Here is a 15741-nt window from a genome sequence, read left to right on the forward strand (position 1 = left end):
TCATATTAAAATAAGCGAAGTTCCAGGACGCTGATTTTTAGCCTCTGGATTTTTGCTGGAGTGTATAATATTTACTTTTGTTTACTTCAGAAGAAAGTAGGCACATCTCTAAGCCTTAAGTTGTGAATATTACTGTTGGACCGCGGGGCTATGTGGAGGACATCAAGGAACATATGAGAGTGGGAGTGTTACTATAAAAGGAGTATGTTGTCATTGGAATTAAGGTGGGGAAATCTCAATGGAATCATTAAAACCCAAGGACAAAAATGAAAATAAAGACCTGTACTCAGAACACTCTGGCTCTAGGAATCTGGCTTGCTTGGAGGCAGAGGGAAAATTAGGCAATGAGTAAAACTACAACATTTGATAAGTGAGCACAAAAGTACTAATTGGATTTTGTAAGGAGACCACTTGGGAGTGAAAAGGATCAGCTCTAAAAACAGACCATAATGGAATTAGAAAAGGAAATTTCTAAATTTAAAATATACCAGACTTTAGGCAGTTGAAAGAGGCCTTTGGGAAGACGTAGGGCCTAGAACTTCCACTCATGCAAAGCCTCCTTCATCTCTAGGCCTCCAGTGCAGGGCAGAGACTTACCATGAGGCTTTTCTCCTGATCCCACCACAGTCCCCAGGAAGCTAGACTGGGCCGTAGGAAAACTCCATTCTCATAGACCAGGTAGCCTTCTTTGTCTCTTTCCTCCTCACTGTTTCATTTCTAGGAAAACATTCTTAATTTTGAATGCTTTAAAAACCTACTCAAAAAGTCTTCAAGTACAGATTTTAAGATTGGGCTATGTAAATTTGCTAAATAAATCTATGAGTACAAAAACAGTGCATGAAGTTTTAGTATTTAATATTTACCATAGCCAATATTATCTGCATAGAAAAAAATGTCAATCCAAATGAAAGAATTAACTTCAATTAGAAAGTAACATGGTTTACTGAATTCTTCTCCCTTTTTCTTTAAAACCATGCAGGTAATATATGCTTTGAACACTAAAAATGATGAGCACGAATCTGCAATTCAAGCCCTCAAAGATGCTCATGAAGAAGAAATCCAACAAGTTCTTGCAGAAACAAGAGAAAAAATATTGCAGTATAAAAGCAGAGTATCAGAGGAGTTAGACCTTAAGAGAAAGATTCAAGTTTTAGAAGCATCATTAGAAGATCACATAAAAATGAAGCAGCAGGCTTTGACAGAATTTGAGGCTTATAAGCACAGAGTTGAGGACATGCAACTTTGTGCAGAAGCCCAGCATGTCCAACGCATAGTAACCATGTCTAGAGAGGTTGAAGAGATCAGAAGGAAATTTGAGGAAAGATTACGGAGTTTTGGACAAGTCCAAGTACAGTTTGAAAAAGACAAACGGTTGGCATTGGAAGATTTGCGAACTGCTCACAGACGGGAGATCCAAGAGCTGCTGAAGTCACAGCAGGATCACAGTGCCTCCGTTAGTAAAGGACAGGAGAAAGCGGAGGAGCTGCACAGAGTGGAGGTGGAGGCCTTAAACAAGACACTGGAGGAGCTAAGGCTCGAGCGGAAAAAGCTAATTGAGGATTATGAAGGCAAGTTGCGTAAAGCTCAGTCCTTTTATGAACATGAGCTGGATACTTTGAAAAGGTCACAGCTTTTTACAGCAGAAAGCCTCCAGGCTAGCAAAGAAAAGGAGGCAGATCTTAGAAAAGAATTTCAGGGACAAGAAGCAATTTTACGAAAAACCATAGGAAAATTAAAGACAGAGTTACAGATGGTACAGGATGAAGCTGGAAGTCTTCATGACAAATGCCAGAAGCTTCAGATAGCACTTGTTACAGCAGAGAACAGTGTTCAGGTGAGTAAAGAATATTACATTCAACACATGGATTTTTTTTCCACTTTTTTTCTTTTCGATTAGACCACTTTAACTTTTTTTTTTCCATTTTGCTTTTTTTCTACTTTTGTGACAAAATCAGTGAAAAGGTAATCTTTATTACCCTGTAGTGTTATTTCCTACAACAATTTCAGATATGAAAGGCCCAAAAAGACAAGCTTGAAACCTTATTGATTGTTTATGAAAGGATTTTTTAATAACATGTTAATATTTTCCCAGTGATTTGGGAAGTTTAAAATATTGGTCTTTAATTATGTTTTTTTCCTTTTCCTCCATTAATGATGGGGTCTGCACATCAGTTGATGTCCAGACACTGAACAAAAAATTAAGATTGCTTTATAAATAGGGGTATGGCACAAGTCTAAAAAAAAAGCCAAAAAGTCTCTCTGGCAAGTCTTTGTTTCTTGGCATAGAAAATTTCATAGGTATGTTTTTAATATCTGCGCATTTAAATATATTAAAAAGGGTCGAATAGCCTTTCATGTTTGGGTCATATGACTTATGAAGATAACAAGTTATGTGTCACTGATACAGATTCAAAACTAGGTATTGTTAAGTGTGACTTTTGAATAAGAGGAAGTTGCTGCTCGTAGTTTAAATGAATTTTTTAGCTTAGCATCATCCTTGCATATTAATAATGGCTATCTGATTTTTCTTAGGTTCTTCAAAAACAGCTTGATGATGCCAAGGAGGGAGAAATGGCCTTATTAAGCAGGCACAAGGAAGTGGAAAGTGAGCTAGCAGCAGCCAGAGAACGTTTACAGCAGCAAGCTTCAGATCTTGTCCTCAAAGCTAGTATGTCTGACCGCAGTTCTTGGTGTATTCCTCAGCTAAAACCAACACTTAAATGTTAATTCGAGACAGATTAGCCTTTTCTTCTCATATTTTAAAATTATTTAGATTCTAAACATGTTAAAGGGTTCTGTTATCTTGTTAATCAATCATAAGATAAGCAAATGATAACTTACTTTTAGGAATATATTCCTATAAAAAAATTAAGAATTATAGGTTTTAGCACCAATAAGTCAGTCACTAAAAGAAAAACACTCTAAGAGGCTTTGTCCTTTAAAAACATGTCCTTTTAAAACATAAATATTTGAAAATACTTAAATTAGCGGAACTATATTTAAATTACAACAGCCTCATTTCATTTGGCTTATTAATGAGGATCATGTTGCGTACTAAAGCTGGGTCGCCCGGCCTGACGTTGCTCGCTTCGAAGCCCTCCCTAGAGGAGGGGGGTGGCCTGTATCGATCTGGAGTGGCGTTTCGCTGGGGTGTTTGGTGAGCCAGGGGAGGCCCTTGAATGAGTTCTGGGAGGATGTCATGTGATTGACTGGCTCATTGGTGAATCCCAGATTGCCCTCCCCCTGAAGCAGAAGCTTTTCGACTTTAACGTGTATGAAAACCACCTGGACAGCTCGTGCGACCACAGACGCTAGGCCCCAGCCCCAGAGTTTCTGACGCAGTAGGGGTCTGGGGCGAGCTTCACTTGTGACCGGTGCTCCCAGGCGCTGCTGGTCCAGGGCGCTTTGAGAACCGCTGTCCTAACGCATATGCCTTCTGAGCATATTTTCTCATATTCACTTTCCATCTCTCTGTCTCTGTTCATACCACCCCCGCACACTTTTGTCTTTTTGCTGTTGTCATTTTAGGTTTTCATAGCCTTGCTGTCCTTCTCTGTCTCTTGCTCTGCCTCAGTTCTTTATCAGGTCTGTTGTCTACAACAAATTTAGTTTCAGCCAAAGAGCTGCCTGCCGTCTTTCCTTGCTGCATACAGATTTCTTCTTCTTTATGTTAGAATTTGGAAAAAAAGAGATTAGAAAAGAATAAGTTACTCATTTTAGTGCCATCGTGCTACTCAGTGCATCTTCTCTTACTTTGCTTTACTCCCAGGACTTTTATATGTACCCTGAGGAGTGGTTTCTACCTCAACCTGTAGAGCTTGAAATCTTCAAAAATGATTGGAATGGTCCTAGGTGCAGGGAGCAACATCAGCGATGTGAAAATGGACTGCTTTCTAGTTTAAGTAATTCTACTTGGATAATAAGTATTCCCATGGTAAATATTTCTGTTGCATACAGTGAGGAAACCAAAGAACTATTTGTACATGCAGACCATTTACTTTACTTCCATATTAAGTACATTGTGTCATTAACTATAAACTGTTTTATACCACAATGTAACAGATTTTAAATTGGGGCTTTCTTTTGGGGGGGTAGGTCATATTGGAATGCTTCAAGCAACTCAAATGACCCAGGAGGTTACAATTAAAGATCTAGAATCAGAAAAATCAAGGGCCAATGAGAGATTATCTCAGCTTGAAGAAGAAAGAGCTTTTTTGCAAAGCAAAACCCAGAGTCTGAATGAAGAGCAGAAGCAGCAGATTTTGGAACTGGAGAAGGTAAAGAATGATGGAGAACTCCACCCCCCCCCCCCATGAAAGAAAAGAAAGAAAAGTTCAGTTTTCCTCTTTTTCATATTTTATTTAGAGTGTTTACTTCTATTTCATAGTAACAGTCTATGTCTTAACTCTAGGAGTTTTTTGTTTTTATTTTGAGGAGAAAAGGTATTGATATAAAGCTGGGCTATCCCATATTGTGTATATGTTCAAAATATTGCTGATAACAATTTATAACGTAAGAACTTAGGACATTTCAACCTATTTCAAGCCAGAAGCTGAATGAACTCTTACTTCAGTGGGATGTACATTACGGTTAATCGTATTTATTTTTCTGTTGATGAAACGTATTATTGTGTATACACCTAGGAAATGTCTGCTAAACTGAAAAGGATGACCAAAATCAAGCCCTGAAAACTCATATACCAACATACTTAATTTCTAAATGAAATACATAAGACATATGATGTGTAGAGTAATTGCTGAATATTTATTCCAGTTTTTCACATATCTACAATACCAGGTGAGGGTTTGGGACACTCTTCCTCCTTCTCTCAGCAGCCAAGTGTATTGAAAAGTGTCTGTTCTCCTCGCCCTGGTTCGCCTCCCACTCACTCCTTACCTCTTGTGGGCTGGTTTCTCCTGCCACCACTCCACAGGCTCGACATTGGCCTCAGCCTCCAGTGACGTCCTGGCTGCTGGACTGGGGGGATCTTGTCTTCCTGGGATACTGACTCCTCTGATTTACAGCATCTCTCTTTGGTTCTCTCACACTTTCCTCCTGTCTCCCAGGCCCTGCAGTCCCAGGCCCTGAGTCTGTGAGCTTCCCTCTTCTCTCTGTGGTCTTACCTTTTTTTTTTTAAATTTTTATTTAATTTTTTATTTTTTAATTAAATTTTTATCTAATTTTTTTAAAAAAGTTTTTATTGGGGTATAGTTGATTTACAATGCTGTGTTAGTTTCAGGTGTACAACACAGTGAATCTGTTATACATATACATATATCAGTCTTTTTTAGAGTCTTTTCTGTGTCCTTACCTTTAATGTTCCTCCTGCATTCTCATCTCATTCCACAAGCTCATCCATTCCAGTAACATCCGCTGTCATGTGGTCAGTGATATCTCCCAAAGCCATTCGTCTAGGCCAGATCTTTTCCCTGAACTTGAGTCCTGTGTATCTAACTCCCACTAGATATCTGTTTCTCACAGATGTGTCAAATCAACCTGCCTAGAACTTTCTCCCCTCAAAATACTATATTTCCTTTACTCCTCTTTTCAACCAGTAGCACTACGGTCTGTCTAGTTCAGTAAATCAGAAACCTGGGAGTCATTCTGGATTACTTTTTCCTTAATCCCCGTATCGGTTCCCAAGTCATGTCAGCTCTGCACTCTCCTTGCCTTCCGTCAGCTCACTAGCCTAATGCCAAGATGATTGTCTTTTTAAAAATGTCAGTCACTGAAGACATTCTGCCTGTGGACAGCAGCTTTAGCCCATGCCCAAGAGTTCCTGCCCACCCTTCCTGATGGCCTCTCTCTTCCTCAGCACCCCTCCCCTTCTTTCTCCTTCCTGCTTCTCTGGTTGAGCCCTGACTGGTACAGTTTTATAGGTAAAAGCTATGATCTATGATGAGGGGAACTTCATGTCTGAGCTGGGAAACAAAAAGACCTGGGGGTGATGTTGGTAAAAGAACCTTAGAAGTGTTGTATTCAAGTAGGGGCTCTGGTTTCTGGTGACCCCAAGTCAGGGAGAGCTAGCAGAGGGATTGGGATCCAGTTCTAGAACACTGCTCTGAGCCCTGAGCCCCCAGTACCCCCATCCCTGTAGGGGAGGCTTGAAGGGAAGAGCTGACACCCAGTCTGGCCCAGGCAAGAAAGAAGAAGCTGGGAGTTTCTGTTTCCTCTGTCTACACCTTCTGGCTTTGAAAGGAAAGAAAGTCCAGTGCCTTACATTCAAGAATCTTCCCTAGGGCTTTCCCCCCTCATTGGGCCTTGGGAATAATGATAATCTCTTTATTATGTAAAATAATTGCTAACAACTATAAAATATTTACAGTAGGCTGGGTATATTGCTAAACATTTGGGGGCACATTATCTCATCTTCAGCAACCCTGTAAAATAGGTTCTTCCTTATCGTTCCCATTTCACAGATGGAGAAACTGAGGCTTATAGACGTTATGCACGCGTGGTACCCCCAGTCACATGGCTAATAAGTGGCAGAGCTGGAACTTGAACCCAGGTCTGTGAGACTCCAAAACCCATGTTCTCCACCTCTGCAGTGTGCTGCCTCCTATGACGTGAGGACCTTTTATTTCCACCTGGGTAGTTCTAGGGACCTGCAGACTGAGCCAGGCGGGCAGGTGCTGTAGAGGCCAGACAGCAGGATCGCTCTGCCCATCCAGGAGGAATTAATGATACAGAGGAGGTGTGTCTGTCTTCCGAGAGTCTTACAGAGCATCCAGGTCGGGGGGATCTGCTCCAGCCCCTAAAGAGATTTAAAACATCTTTCAACCTCATTTTCTTGAAGTTTTACTTTCTCGTCTTCCTCTTTCGTAACACCATATAAGTTCTTCAAAGAGTAGCCTTCATCCAGTACCTCCATTTCCTCCTTTCGGCCTGGCTTCCCCTCTCCTGCTCTGTTGTACTGGGTCCTAAGGCATCAGTGGGAACACAACCAGCACACCCAAAAGCTGTACGCATTTTCTCAGCAGCACTCACAGCTCTTAGCCGCCCCCTGCCCACCCTTTGTCTCTGTGACGCTCTCCTCCTTCCCAGTGGCTCATGTGCCTCCTTCACCGGCTCCCCTTCCTCCTTCTGCTTCCGAAATTCAGATACTTCCCAAAGTTCTTCCTGTCTTTGTTTCCTTTCTACTTCCTCCCCTTGACAAGTTGTCTTGGTTTGCTGGGGCTGCTATAACAAAACGCCACAGCCTGGGTGGCTTAAACAACAAACATTAAAAATAAGTAACTTGGGCTTCCCTGGTGGCGCAGTGGTTGAGAGTCCGCCTGCCGATGCAGGGGACGCGGGTTCGTGCCCCGGTCCAGGAAGATCCCACATGCCGCGGAGTGGCTGGGCCCATGAGCCATGGCTGCTGGGCCTGCACGTCTGGAGCCTGTGCTCCGCAACGGGAGAGGCCACAAGTGAGAGGCCCGCGTACTGCAAAAAAAAAAAGTAAATAAAAATAAATAACTAAAAATTTTAAAAAAAATTTTTTTAAATGTCAGTTTCAGTGATTTCTCATTGCCATCAGAATAGAATCCAGAGGCCTTAGCATAAAAGACCCTTGGTCATCATTTGACCCTGCCTGCTTTGGAGCCTCATCCCTCTCCACTCCCAGCCTTGGATCCTGTGTTCTAGCCACACTGCTCAGCTGCATGGGTTTCCATCTCGCTAACTTCACCGCCTGGTAAACTGCTTCTCAGCTTTCAAAATGCTGGAAATGGTCATGAATGCAGGCTTTTGACATCAGATCTAGGTTTGAAATTTTCTCATCTCTTGTTTCCTGGTGGGCTTGTGAGAATTAAATGAGAGAATGTGTCATCATCAGCTCAGATGTTTTCTCTTCTGGAAAGCCTTCCCTGATCGATCAATCTCACTCTGTCTCTGTCTCTCTCTCTCTCTCTTTCTTTGTCTCTCACACACATCACATTGTTTCCCACCCCATCCAGATTAGGTTCCTTTCCTGTATACTCTCACAACATACGACGCATGCTCCTTTCAAAGAACTTAAAAAATTATACTGCCACACTCTTTTGACTTTTTTCATCATTAGACTGTTCATGCTTAAAAGGCATATAATTGGCACACAATAAAATTGTATTGAATAGTATCATTTGAGTGGGTAAATTGGTAAGCCATTTTGTGTACAACTTTGACATATAGGAAGCCTTTTTCTCTTAAGCCTGCAGATGTGCTAACTCGCACTTGGTTCTAACCTAATAATAGTGTATTTTATCATTTGCTTTAAAATTACTCATTTTGCCTGTGCCAGCCTGTCATTTTCTGAGAACACCCAATGGTGTATTCTCATGTACCATATCTAAATCCTGTAGCACTCAGTTCATCCAAGTTTATTTACTGGGTATTCAAAATACTAATAGCAGTAATGAAAAAAGCAGATGCCAATTATTGATCTTTATTTTTGTTCAATTTTAGAAAGTAAATGAGGCAAAGAAAACTCAGCAAGAATATTATGAGATGGAGCTAAACAACCTGCAAAATAGACTGGAAGGAGAGGTGGCCCAGTTAAATGAGGCCCATTCTAAGACTTTGGAAGAATTAGCTTGGAAGCACCATATGGCAATTGAGGCTGTCCACAGTAATGCGATTAGGGATAAGAAAAAACTGCAAATGGTGAGTAAAAATTCAGCTAAGCATTGCATTGTAAATTGGTGGGCTTTCTATAATGATCTAGCTGCTGTCTTGTAATCACTCTGTAAATCTCGGTTCAAAGAGTAACATACATAAAAGTTTTTATAGGGGATGTAGTTTATTAAATTGATATGAGGCATTTCTACTTGGTGTAAGCCGTAATAGAAACACTTGCTTGATCTTGAGACAGCAACATTGGTGTCCTCCTCAGGAAGCCTCACTAGTTGAAGCACTTATTCTCCTGTAGACAGTTTCCTTCCCTGGGAAAATGATCTGTTTTGTTTTGGTTTTGCCCTCAAAGAAGTAATCAGCTCGCTAATAGTAATACATGGCAGACAGTAATTATATAGTAGAGAAAGCAAGGGAGCTGACAGATTGGGGCCTTACACTGAGCTCTTTGCTTACTAGCTGCTTATTCTTGGGTCCCAAAAGCTATGCCTGAGGCTCTCTGCATTTGACAGACGAAGATAAGATCCATCTTGTGATATCCCTGTGAGGGTTAAGTGAGGCAAAATGTAAAAACCCAGACATGTCTGGGCATATAGTGATAAATAAGTGTTAGTATTTCTTACTGTGTGTGCCAGACACTGCCGTGATGTTTTACGTTTATTTTTTCATTTAATCCTTGTAACACTGCTTTTGGTTTCATTGCTGTATCCATTTTACTGAAGAGGGGGTGGAGGCACAGAGGGGTTAAATACTTGCTCAAGCGCATGCAACTAGTAAGAATCAGTCAGACCTTGAATTCAGGTCTCAGGTATCAAACCCTGAGGCATTTAGCCACCACATTGTGTAGGCATGTATTAATGATGCTTGTTGGGTGTTTATATAATAGCACTTGACAGTTTACTGAAAGCTTTCTTGTATATTCCTTATTGTTTGTGTCTTGGAGATTAATGACATTTTTATTCTATGGGTGGTGAAATAGGTTTAATAAACCTAAATGATTTACTCAGAGCCACAAACCTAGTAAATAGAAGAGGTAGCATGTGAATTGAGATCTTCTGCCTCTATATTTCTTCCTCTTCTGACAACCAGTTGGAAAAAATAACACCTAAAGTTAATTAAAAATTCAAAATAAAACTTCCGTTTAGAATATGTCTATCTAAACATACTGTTATATGTTTATATAACTAAAGACAAAACTTGATGGTATGTTATTTCTCAAAGTTGTGGTTGTCCTTTTTTCTGTGCCAGCTCACTATTCCAGAACCAATCAGTACAGCTTTAATTGATTAGTTAATTAATTAAGCGTGTGCGTGCTTACCGACTCTGGGTATATGTATCAAGTGTTCGAGGTTTTATAGTAAAGGATTTAGCAGTAACTGTGGCTTCAGTAATCTTTCCCGTAGCTATTTTTTGTTACTCTTTTTCATTTTCTACATTCTCTTTTCACCTTAACCTCCTCCTCTCTTACTGGAATATTTAAATTGCAGGTGCCTTTTGCCTCTCGTTATTCCTCTGTATTAAGTTCTAAGTGCTAGAATCAAGGCATCTTTCATCAATATAATTTTTACCTCATTACTACTCTTCTAATCATCCCTTCACCCATTAAATTTCAATTTCTGAGCTACCTGAAAATCTACTTTCATCCATTTGCATTTCTTACAAACTTTCATTAAAGCATGGTTGCCACAAGGCAGATGACATGGATTTCCTGTATGTGAACATAGTCAAAACCTCTTAGGATAGCCTCATCTTTACCCTTGTCTTTTCTCAGAATGACTTATCACTTGCTGCTTCATTCCTTTCTTGCCCAGCTAGTTCATGTCTGAGCCTAAGCTAAAGCCAGCCTCCTTCCAAATAGTCTTTCTCCTATGTCAGATTATCTTTTAAAGAACATTTAGCTAAAAGTGACTTCACCATTCCTTATTACTTAGCTACCAAAAAGGATGTGAATATACAGAGAATCCATGCAGAAAAGAGATAACATAGCAGGCCTGAAACTGCCATCCTTAGAAAACATGGTGCAAGGTTGGCCCTTGGCTGGTGTCTAGAACTTGAATTTCAGGAGGGTTCCCACCATTCCCTGATAAGAATGGCTCCCTGTGCCTAAACTGTTTATGCAAACAATATGGTTTATCCTGAACATGTACTTTCTTTCCTGGAGTCTCGAATTTTGGAACATGCTAAACTGGCCAGCCCCCAGTAAGAAACCTGGCACTAAGTCCCTCATGAGCTTTCTTTTTTCCCCCAAGTATGTTTATTTGGGAAATGAAGTTAATGATCATGAAACTAGATACCTAACCACCTTGGCTGAACTGACAAAGTTCTGTACCATTTTTATAGACACAAAGGTAATTTTACAAATCCATCCTAAGTGTAAGGATATCATTTAGGGTTAAGGTAAATTTATAAAATAATAATTATAATAATGTATTTGTTATATTTCTCATATTTAGTTATTTACCAATATCTGATTCTGTGAAAGTTTTCTTTTTAATTTTTATTGGAGCATAGTTACTTTAGAGTGTTGTGTTAGTTTCCTCATGAGCTTTCCTAGTGGACATTTCACATGTGTTGTCCCAGCTTGCGGGAGAGTTCTGTGTGAGAGGACTCTTAGAAGCTTGAGGCTGGCTTCCTGCAGACTTTGCCCCATGTGCCTTTTCTCTTTGCTGATTGTGCTTTGTATCCTTTTGCTGTAATACAAATAGCTGTGAGTACAACTAAATGCTGAGTGCTGTGAGACATCCCAGCAAATCATCAAACCTGGAGTTTGTCTTGGGGACACCCAACATAGAACCCTATTTATTACTGTTCTCACCTTACACTCACTGTAGAAATACTGAACACCTGTAACATACCTTGTTCTTTGCTACCTCCATGGTTTTTGCACATGCTTCTTCTTCTGCCTAGAATGTTATATCTCCCTTTTGCTTCACCACCTTTTCTTACTGGTACACCCCAAACTATGCTTAGGAATTGCTTTCTCTGTGGAAGTTTCCCACCAAGCCAGCACTTATCAGTTCCCTATTCATATACTCCAGTACTCCCCATTACATCTAATTTTAATCACATATTCTTTAATGAGCCTATTAAGGGCAGAGACCGTGTCTTTTTGCCTTTGTATCCCAAGTAGTTAGTAGCATGTCTGGCAAATAGTAGGTGTTCTTCAGTAAGTATCAATTTTAGTAGTATTGCTCCTTAGATACCTTAATTTCTTACTTGTTAATCCTTGACTACACTCCAGTGCTAGACCACTGAGTTCCAGAAGTGTTACTAAATTTTGTATTTTTATGTAAATATAAAAGAATTATGAACCCAAGAGATAGTTAGAATTTTTTCTCATCTCACCAAATTATCATTTATATCACACATTTCTTTTTTTTGACTTCAGGTTGATCTAGACTAGTCAGATATTCTTACCATTTAAAAAAATGACTTAACCACTGCATCATAAGTGATTCAGAATGATAGAGTCTAAGCCCCTAGGATTAATTAGATTCACCGTTAACTCTGATGTTAATAATTAAGTATAAGACTAACTTGAAGAGCAAGGCATCAAAATATAAAACAGAATAGTCTTTTTCTTGGAGTCTTCGAAGTATACAATATTTACAATTTTGTTAATTTCTAAAAAATTTCTTTTTCTAAGGAATTGGAAGCACAACATAAAAAGGAAAAGCTAAACCTGGAAGATGATAAAAATCAGCTTCAACAAGAGCTAGAAAACCTGAAGGAAGAACTGGAAGACAAGCTGAATTCAGCCAATCAACAGGCAAGAATTCTTTAGGCCAATCATTCACCTATGTTATATCTCATTGATAGTACCTTATTTGGTAACATTGTATAAGTAGATGAGCTTCAATGAAGGTAACATATCTGGAGTAAAAATAATCAAAAACTTTCTTTAATGCTGAAATTTTCATAGTGACATTGATTATATCTCACCAGGTAAAAATTTACTACAAAAAATGTTGGACCAAGATGCTTTTGTGGGGAAAAGCAAAACAAGGGAGAATATCCCGTTACATGAAAGAAAACAAAGGAGTTTTTTTTACCCTTTTGCAAAACATTGACTTTGTGTTCTCTACCCTGGATCTTTAGGTAGTGACATCTAAAATAATTTTTAAATTCTATATGAAAATAGTATTGTTTAGCTTGGAAAAGAAAAGACTAAGAATAGAATAGAATAAAATGTTATAAATCAAAAAGTTGTGAATAGAAGAAATGTAAAGACAGTTGAAAAGCTATAATATTGCTTGTTCCATCCCTTGCTGTCCTGTGTCCTGGTTCATCTGCGTCCTAGAACAGCCCCCCTACTGTCCTCTTTTCCTTCCTTTCCAGCTCATCCTTCATGGGGCTCGTAGACTGGTCTTCCTAAAACAAGTTCTTGTCTTGATGTGTCTCATCTTGTCAGCTGTTCCTACCTCACTAGCCTCATCTTTCCCAACAGTCTTTAAGTCCTGCTTTCTCATCAGTCTGCTTCTGCTCACAGAAACCACACCAAAACACATGAGTGCCCCTGGGCAGGCTAATGATTTGCACTCAGTATTCTTTAATTATCTTTAAACATTTATCCAGAGAAGGTACCAAGCATGACATTTGGATATAATAGAGAATTAATGTTGTTACTGGTATTAGCTCAGTCTCTCTTCGATTGCCCAAGATCATCCACTGCATACCTCTCTCGCGGTCTGTGATCCTTGTGGTTATGGTGTCCTGCTGTCATTAGAAGGTGGTTTAGTGACCATCTGTGTTTCTCATGCACGTGCCGTGGAGTTCTACTCTCAATTCCAAGTGGTTTCAGCATTCCTCCAACCTACATATTATAATCTCACTGAGAAGAGTTCTAATTAATATGTAATTGATTTTGCTTCTAGATACATTCTCAGTTATGTTTTAGCACCTTGGTAATATTTTGGTGCTGCTTTAGAGTGGCTCCCAAGAACCTGCCTGCCTCATCCCTCTGTATGTATCTGCCTTCCCTTCACGCTGGGACATTTTCTTTCTTGTCCTACTTTGCTGGCTAGGATCTCCAGAGACAGTAAGCATTCTTGTTTTGTTTCTTGCTCTTAAAGTGAAGGGTGTCAACATTTCACAGTTAATTATGATGCTTCTCTGAAGCTTTATTTTGTAAATGCTCTTTATCAGGTTTAGAAAATTCTCTTGTAATTCTAGTTTCCTAATTCAAAAAAAAATTACAAATTGATGTTGATCTTTCTGCATCTATTGGGAACATACTCATTTTTCTTTAACTTGTTAATATGGTACCTTACATTAATCAGTTTTATAATTTTAAATCAACTTCGGAGTTCTAGAATAAGTCCTAGTTAGTCATGACAGATTATATATATCTTTTTTATATAATACTAGATTCAGTTTTGAAATATTGATTTTAGGATTTTTAAGCCTAGGCTTAAATAAGATGGCTTCGTACTTTTCCTTCTTTATACCATCCTTTTCTGGTTTTGGAATCAAGGTTATATCAAGCCTCATAAAATGAAGTGGGATTTATATCCTTTTCTGTTCTCTGGAAAAGCTGTGTGAGATTGAAATGCTTTTGTAACCTTAATTGCATTGTGGTTCATGTGAAAACAATTTTTGAAACTTGTTAAGGCCTAGCATTGTGACCTCACACATAAAAGAAGTTTAATGTTCTGAGTGCATCCACTCATTTAATGCAATGTAGTCTGCATTCTGGTTCATTAAATCAAGATTTTAAGCTATTTTCTTCAAATATTCTGTATTCTTCTCAATTTTTATCTTCTTGATCTGTCAGTTTCTAAACACTGATACTATGATGGTGTATTTGCTTATTTCTTCTTACATTCTATCAATTTTTGCTTTGTATATTTAGAGGCTTTGTTACATGCATACAAATATAAAATTGTTTTAGCTACTTAACGAATCATACTTTTTGGCTTAGTCTGTGTTATCTGATATTGTATAAGCTGTCTGGTATATCTTTTTTCATCCACTGACTCTCTGTTTTTCTGCATCCTATGTTTACGTGTGCCTCTTGCCCAACACATATAGCTGCATTTTAAAAAATACCTAGTCAGAAGCTTTGCCTTTTTAATAAAAATTTTATTCCACTTACATTTATTGGATGGAAAATAGATACATCTGTGGAAAGACAGGAGGAAAGAATTAGGGGGGTAGTTCATAAAAACGGAAAGTGATTGTTTTAGAAAAAATTAAGGAATGTACTATCTTCATAAGTTGGTAGATCTTGATACCCTTCCAAGTGAAATAGCCTCAAAATGTAAGTAGTTCAACTGTGGATCTAGATGATAAATTCATAAATGCCAGAATCATAATAGTATATTAAGGGAAGCTAGTGAGTTTAAAATCTCAGGTGGAGGATAACCCTGTTATCCTGTGAAATGTTATTTTGGGATCACCTTTGAAGATAAAATCGTAGGCTGAATCATCAATAATTCTGACCATTATGGTCTTTTAAAATATACTTATAACATTTAAGTTGTAGATTTTCTTCTGGAAATAAGCTTTTTAAGTGGATATATATTTTTTCAATATTTTGTTAAAATGAAAAGCATTTGGATTTATTATAAGATGTTCTATCACAGTTGTTATGCTGCCTGACACATGGTAGGAGATCAGTAAATATTTGACATCAATTGTAGTAATATTTTTTGGATCTGTCTCCTAAGGTAAAAGAAATAAAATCAAAAATAAACAAATGGGACCTAATTAAATGTAAAAGCTTTTGCACAGCAAAGGAAACCATCGACAAAAGAAAAGACAACCTACCGAATGAGAGAAAATGTTTGCAAAAGACATGACCAATAAGGGGTTAATATCCAAAATATATAATCAGCTTATACAACTCAATATTGAAAAATAAACAACCCAATCAAAAAATGAGAAGAAGACGTAAGTAGTCATCCATATGTCTACTTTGGAAAAATGTCTAACAGGCATATGAAAAGATCTGCAACATCACTAATTATTAGACAATGCAAATCAAAAACAACAATGCCACGTCACCTCTTACCTGTCAGAATGGCTACTATCAAAAAGTCTACAAATAACAAATGTGGAGAAGAGGGATGTAGAGAAAACGGAACCCTCCTACACTGGTGGGGGGTATGTAAATTGGTGCAGCCAAGATGGAAAACAGTGTGGAGGTTCCTC

At 38.6% G+C, this 15741-nt stretch overlaps 1 protein-coding gene across 5 annotated transcripts in view; it reads left to right on the forward strand.

Annotated features, from left to right (window-relative positions):
• Positions 1-15741, forward strand: part of FAM184A (family with sequence similarity 184 member A) — a 119460-nt gene that overhangs the window by 55006 nt on the left and 48713 nt on the right. For all 5 annotated transcript variants that reach the window (XR_003428885.1, XM_027087688.1, XM_027087669.1 and 2 more), the window contains exons 2-6: positions 980-1834; positions 2533-2668; positions 4096-4277; positions 8425-8622; positions 12236-12358. Coding sequence is in view for 4 of the 5 variants with exons in the window: in XM_027087688.1 (XP_026943489.1) it covers positions 980-1834; positions 2533-2668; positions 4096-4277; positions 8425-8622; positions 12236-12358 (1494 nt within the window). In the remaining variant the exon portion in view is untranslated. The remainder of the gene's footprint in view (positions 1-979; positions 1835-2532; positions 2669-4095; positions 4278-8424; positions 8623-12235; positions 12359-15741) is intronic.

This window comes from Aethalodelphis obliquidens, unplaced genomic scaffold, assembly GCF_003676395.1.
Source record: "Aethalodelphis obliquidens isolate GAN/ISIS:26980383/991018 unplaced genomic scaffold, ASM367639v1 scaffold3, whole genome shotgun sequence".
Taxonomy (NCBI): domain Eukaryota; kingdom Metazoa; phylum Chordata; class Mammalia; order Artiodactyla; family Delphinidae; genus Aethalodelphis; species Aethalodelphis obliquidens.